This window comes from Musca domestica, unplaced genomic scaffold, assembly GCF_030504385.1.
Source record: "Musca domestica strain aabys unplaced genomic scaffold, Musca_domestica.polishedcontigs.V.1.1 384, whole genome shotgun sequence".
Taxonomy (NCBI): Eukaryota; Metazoa; Arthropoda; class Insecta; order Diptera; family Muscidae; genus Musca; species Musca domestica.
The window spans coordinates 88055-94505 of record NW_026712325.1 but is presented as its reverse complement, the minus strand read 5'-3'; the positions used below and the strand labels follow the sequence as shown (position 1 = coordinate 94505).

At 42.8% G+C, this 6451-nt stretch overlaps 1 protein-coding gene across 1 annotated transcript; it reads left to right on the top strand.

Annotated features, from left to right (window-relative positions):
- Window positions 1-472: 472 nt before the first annotated feature.
- On the top strand, window positions 473-6174 carry LOC101889465 (toll-like receptor 7). The gene has a single exon (XM_005178769.3). The coding sequence runs from the start codon at window positions 1110-1112 to the stop codon at window positions 5349-5351; it is 4242 nt and encodes a 1413-aa protein (XP_005178826.2). The 5' UTR covers window positions 473-1109; the 3' UTR covers window positions 5352-6174.
- Window positions 6175-6451: the final 277 nt, after the last annotated feature.

Genomic DNA, 6451 nt, shown 5'->3' with positions numbered 1-6451 from the left:
GAGAGAGAGAGAGGCCATGTACGTGTTTGTGTGGCCACGATAAACGAATGCATGCACGAGTGCATCTCCGGTATAACGGGCTCTCACCATGCCACGAATATCCATATCCGTGTTGTGTGTGTGCGTGAGTGTGCACTCATAATGTTAAAACAACACCAGCCAGCCAGCCATCCAGTTTGTTGTAATGCATTTCATGTTGTTGCTGTAGTTAAACGATGACAATGTGTGCGTGTGTGTGTGTGTGTGAGAAGTTGTTGCTTGACTTGTTTGCTTGTTAGTTTGAATGGCTTGCTGTGAACATGTGCTTGGGTGTGTGTGTGTGTATTTCAGCCTGTGTTTATGGCGTTGTAATGTTAGTTTTATGGCAGCATGGACACACAGATATGGCTATACGGCCACATACTCTCGCCCAAAGAGCAAACAACACACAGCATTTTATTTTCAACGAGGCAACGGAGTCTCAACTAAACCGAATCATAATCAGTTTGAGTTGAAACGTTAAGCGGTAAACATGTTTTAGAAAAATAGCTCTTCCGTTACTAAAGAAAAAGAAATCACAATATTTTATACTTAACACACAAAAATCAATTTACTTAGAAAATATATAAAAGACGACAAAGAAGAGAAAAATTACAAACGAAAACTTAACGTCTCAAAATAATAAAACAAAAAATATTTATGAAAACGAAACAAAGAATAAAAAATTAGTGAAATAATTTAAACAAAATAAAACGCTTGTTACGTTACGTCTGACCTACACACACACATGGATTACGGGTTTACGGTTTTACAACATTGAAAACAAGCGATCACAAGTGACAATACAATTTTGTTCAACAAAATAATAAAAAACAAAACAAAAAATGTATCAACAATAATTTGAGAAAAAAAAAATAAAGTGAAAAAATCTCAATTAGAAGAAATTCTAAAACAATTCTGCAACAATGAAAGAATAACTGGCAAGCCATCACCAAAAGAAGTGTTCAAAGTGTAATCAACCACAAAATCCATTGAACACCCAGCCATCGCCATCATCGGGACTTCAAGTCCAAAATATTATCATCATTAGTTTTGTTTCCATAACCAACTAAAAAAAAAAAACAACAAAAATGTCTCTGTACGCCTGCGCCTCGTTTTTGCTCCTCACCGCCGCCAGCATTGTCAGCGGTGTCAGTTCACAGTGTTCGTGGGAGTTTGTACGCACAACCATGGACATTAAATGTAATATACGTGCCATTGATGTATCGCAACAATTGGACTTACAAGTTGCCGAAACGGCAACCCGCCTTGAGCTCGCCTGTTCCAATGATGTCCTGTATGCCAGCGATTTGGGCAACAAGACATTTGTACGCCTGCAAAAATTGTCGGAATTGCAAATCGATTCGTGTAAAATGCAACGTCTCGCCGAGAATACTTTCGAAGGTCTAATGTCGTTGAAACGTTTAACGGTCCAGACGCACAATGCCGTTTGGGGTCCCGGTAAAACACTGGACATTTCACCCCAGGCATTTTACGGTCTACGCGAATTGTCCGAGCTGAGCTTGGCCGACAATAATATACGCCAATTGCCCGAGGGTGTATGGTGTACCATGCAAAATCTCCAAGTCTTGAATTTGACTTCGAATCGTATACGAGCCGCCGAATCATTGGGTTTCTCCGAGAAACTCTGTACCTCAAATGGTGCCAGTGGTGCTGCTGAGTTGCAGGTCTTAGATGTGTCCTACAATGAATTGCGTTCCTTGCCCGATGTTTGGGGTGCTTCACGCCTTAGACGCCTACAACAATTGAACCTGCAACACAACAACATTTCCTCTTTGGCAGCCAATTCCTTGGCTGGTCTATCATCGCTACGCGTGCTAAACCTCTCCTACAATCACTTGGAAACCCTGCCATCCGATTCCTTTGCCGGCAATAAGGAGTTGCGTGAAATCCATTTGCAAGGCAATGAATTGTATGATTTGCCCAAAGGTCTATTCCATCGCTTGGAACAATTGCTGGTGCTCGACTTAAGTGGCAATCAATTGACCTCCCACCATGTTGACAATAACACATTTGCTGGTCTAATACGTCTTATTGTCCTCAACCTGGCCAACAATGCCCTCACCCGTATTGGCTCGAAAACCTTCAAGGAATTGTATTTCCTGCAAATTCTTGATATGCGCAACAACTCCATTGGCCACATTGAAGATGGCGCCTTCCTGCCTCTATACAATCTACACACCCTGAACTTGGCCGAAAATCGTCTACACACCTTGGACAATCGTATTTTCAATGGCCTCTATGTCCTCACCAAATTGACATTGAACAACAATCTCATTAGCATTGTTGAGTCCCAGGCCTTCCGCAATTGTTCCGATCTCAAGGAGTTGGATTTGAGCTCAAATCAATTGGCCGAAGTTCCTGAAGCTGTACAAGATCTGAGCATGCTGAAAACCTTGGATTTGGGTGAAAATCAAATTTCCGATTTCAAAAATGGTACCTTCCGCAATCTGAATCAATTGACCGGCCTGCGTTTAATTGACAATCGCATTGGCAACATCACCGTGGGCATGTTCAGCGATTTGCCTCGTTTAAGTGTTTTAAATTTGGCCAAGAATCGCATTCAGTCCATTGAACGTGGCGCCTTCGACAAGAACAGTGAAATTGAAGCCATCCGTTTGGACAAGAACTTCCTCACCGACATCAATGGCATTTTTGCCACCTTGGCTTCCCTGCTGTGGCTCAATCTTTCCGAAAATCATTTGGTATGGTTCGATTATGCCTTTATCCCCTCGAATTTGAAATGGTTGGATATTCATGGTAACTACATTGAGGCCTTGGGAAATTACTATAAACTGCAGGAGGAGATTCGCGTAACTACCCTGGATGCCAGTCACAATCGCATCACTGAAATTGGAGCCATGGCTGTACCCAACTCCATTGAATTGCTGTTCATCAACAACAACATCATTAGCCAGGTTCAACCCAACACCTTTGTCGATAAGACCAAGCTATCGCGCGTTGACTTGTATGCCAATGTCTTGTCAAAGTTGGCTTTGAACTCATTGCGCGTTGCCCCCGTTGCCGCTGATAAGCCAGTGCCCGAATTCTATTTGGGCGGTAATCCTTTCGAATGTGACTGCAGCATGGAATGGCTGCAACGCATCAACAACATGACCACCCGCCAACATCCCCGCATCATCGATTTGGCCAACATTGAATGCCTAATGCCGCACAGCCGTAACGCCCCCATTCGCCCATTGTCATCGCTGTCGAGCAGTGACTTTGTCTGCAAATACACCTCCCATTGTCCGGCGACCTGCCACTGCTGTGATTTTGAACAGTGCGACTGTGAAATGGTCTGTCCCGACAATTGTACCTGTTTCCACGATGCTACCTGGTCGACGAACATTGTCGACTGTGGGAAACAGAATCGCATCAACCTGCCACAACGCATTCCCCAGGATGTCACCGATTTGTATTTGGATGGCAATAATCTGCCGGTAATCGATGCTCAGGTGTTTGCGGGCAAACGCAATCTACGTGCTCTCTACCTGAACTCCTCGAATGTGGTGACAATTCAAAACGGCAGTTTTGCCGAGCTCAGCATGCTGCGTTCCCTGCATTTGGAGAACAATAAACTGCAGTCCTTGGACGGCAGTGAATTCCAACAATTGTCTCTGCTCAAGGAATTGTATTTGCACAATAACCTGCTCACGTCCATTTCGAACAATACCTTCGGTCCCTTGGTTTCATTGAAGGTTTTGCGTCTAGACAACAATCGTCTCACTGCAATGCCCATTGCCCAATTGGCCAGTCTCCAGTATCGCAACAGTCTACAGGGTCTGACAATGGGCCGTAACTCCTGGTCTTGCCGTTGTCAGTTCTTGCAGAGCTTGGCCCAGTTCGTGGCCGACAATGCCATGGTCATTCGTGATTCCCAGGATATCTACTGTGTGGATAATGGTGTTAAGCGTGAATTGGAATTGTTCACCCAGCATGGTGTGGACTGCAGTGAGCTGTTGGAAAATGCCAGCAACATGGCCTCCCAAGATGTGTCGGGCGGCTATGTCCCTCTGCTGGCTGCTGTTTTGGTTTTGATCTTCCTAATTGTGGTGCTGATCATTGTCTTTGTCTTCAGAGAATCGGTGAGAATGTGGCTATTTGCCCACTATGGTGTGCGTGTGTGTGAGCCTCGCTTCGAAGATGCCGGCAAGTTGTACGATGCCATTATTTTACATTCCGAAAAAGATTATGAATTTGTGTGCCGCAATATTGCCACCGAATTGGAACATGGTCGTCCACCATTCCGTCTATGCATCCAGCAAAGAGATTTACCACCCCAGGCCAGTCAATTGCAAATTGTGGAGGCCGCCCGGGCTTCAAGGAAAATAATTTTGGTTTTGACCCGCAACTTGTTGGCCACCGAATGGAATCGTTTGGAATTCCGTAATGCATTCCATGAGGCCTTGAGGGGGTTGGCCCAGAAACTGGTGATCATTGAGGAGACAAATGTTTCCGCTGAGGCTGAAGATGTTGCTGAACTATCGCCCTATTTGAAATCGGTGCCTTCAAATCGCCTGCTGACCTGTGATCGTTACTTCTGGGAGAAATTGCGTTATGCCATACCAATTGAATTGTCGCCACGTGGCAATAACTATACCCTGGATCATCATGAGCGTTTCAAGCAACCCGTTTCACCTGGTGTATTGTTCCGCCAGGCTCCCCCACCACCAGCCTACTATCAGGAAGATATGGAAGCCAACTACTCTTCGGCCACCACTGCCACACCATCGCCCAGACCCACCCGACATGGTCAACGTATTGTAGATGCCATGCCAATGCGTCCACCAAGTGAGCATATCTATCACAGCATTGAATCGGAATATGGTTATGAACAACATGAAGCCTTGTCCATGATTCCCAATGGTATGACCAGCGGTCGTCATCATCCTCATCATCAGCATTTGGCTCCTCCCTCAAACGCAATGTTTCGCCAAAGTACCAACCCTCGTTTGTCGATGAATGCGGCTGGTGCAAGTGCCGCTGCTGCTGGCCAACAGCAATGGAGACCCTCAACGTTAATGGCCCAGCCACAACAACAACAGCAGCAGCAACAACAATTCCAGCCGGCCACAGCCCCTGTACATTTGCGCAGTGGTAGCAATTTAAGTCAATGTAGTACTAGCACACAATCAACGGCCGCCTTGGCACAAACGCCCCAGCCACAAGCTTCCACTTCCGCGGCTGCCCAACAGCAGCAGCAGCAACAACAAACAGCTGCCACAGGTGTGACTCCAGCCACAAGTAATGAGGGTTCAGCGCCGTCAGCAGCGAATAAAAACACCACCAATCAAGCCTTTTTAGTGTAAGAACAGCCGCAAACAGCAAAAGGCAACAAAAACAAAGGGTAAGAAGGGCAGGGTAATAAATAGCAGCAGTCGTGCAAAAGCGACCAAAGCAGCCATTTCTATATTCTACACAGCACAGCCAGCAAGGTTGGATGACGATGACGACGACAACAACAAAGGCCATGTTTCCAAGATGGTGGATATCATATCCGTGGAAGCTTTATGTTGTAGAGAACCGCGAACCCTCTTCATCATGGCCATCGCGTAGAGCTGTAGAAGAACGGAACGGAGGATAAACCCCATACAAACTCAAAAACAAAAATACAAAAGACTTTCCATAGGAATATAGAGTAGGTAAAAGAAAAAAAAAAAAAATAACAAAAACAAAAAAATATGCATTTAGCCAAGAGAATGGAGCAGCATAATGGAGCGATTTGAGGTTAAACACTCAAAACGGGCAACGGGAAGATAGTAGAGGAGAAAAGCAGTACCACTTTTTTCAAATTCAATGTGATATTAAATAATTATTTAACTAAACAAAAAAACTAATAACTATTAAAAAAAACAAACAACAAACAAAAACTCTAATGTATTATAAATGAATAGTTAATCTAAATTATAACGAAAAAAAAAAACATAAAAACGAACCACATTCAAAGCCACTTAAATTAAATATTAGCCCTTAAAAAATATTATTTGTAATAATTATTATTATTTTTATTGATTTTTCCAAATAGGTTTTAAAATCTGCATAGAAAAAAAAAACATCAACAACAACAACCATTACCACTACTACATGTGTAAATAGTATTCAAAGCCAGTTCTTTATTTTTTGTTCTTGTGTGTATGTAAACAAACAAAACAAAATCATAACGAAAAACAAAAAAGAAAATTGTTGTAAATATCGCATTAGTTATTACCTAGTAATAGTTATTGTAATAACTTCCTAGTAAGGCAAACAAAAAATTGTAATGTTATTTATAGTTTATTTGAAAACAAATGTAAATTTCTAATTCCTAAGTATATATTATTATTATATTATTACTATTAAAACGAAGAAAAAAACACAAAAAGTTAACTAAAACTATTAAACCGAGAGAAAAAAATCACAAAAAAATCCA

Excerpts from the sequence above, each read along its gene's own strand:
- LOC101889465 (XM_005178769.3), top strand. The coding sequence starts at position 1,110 with ATGTCTCTGTACGCCTGCGCCTCGTTTTTGCTCCTCACCGCCGCCAGC.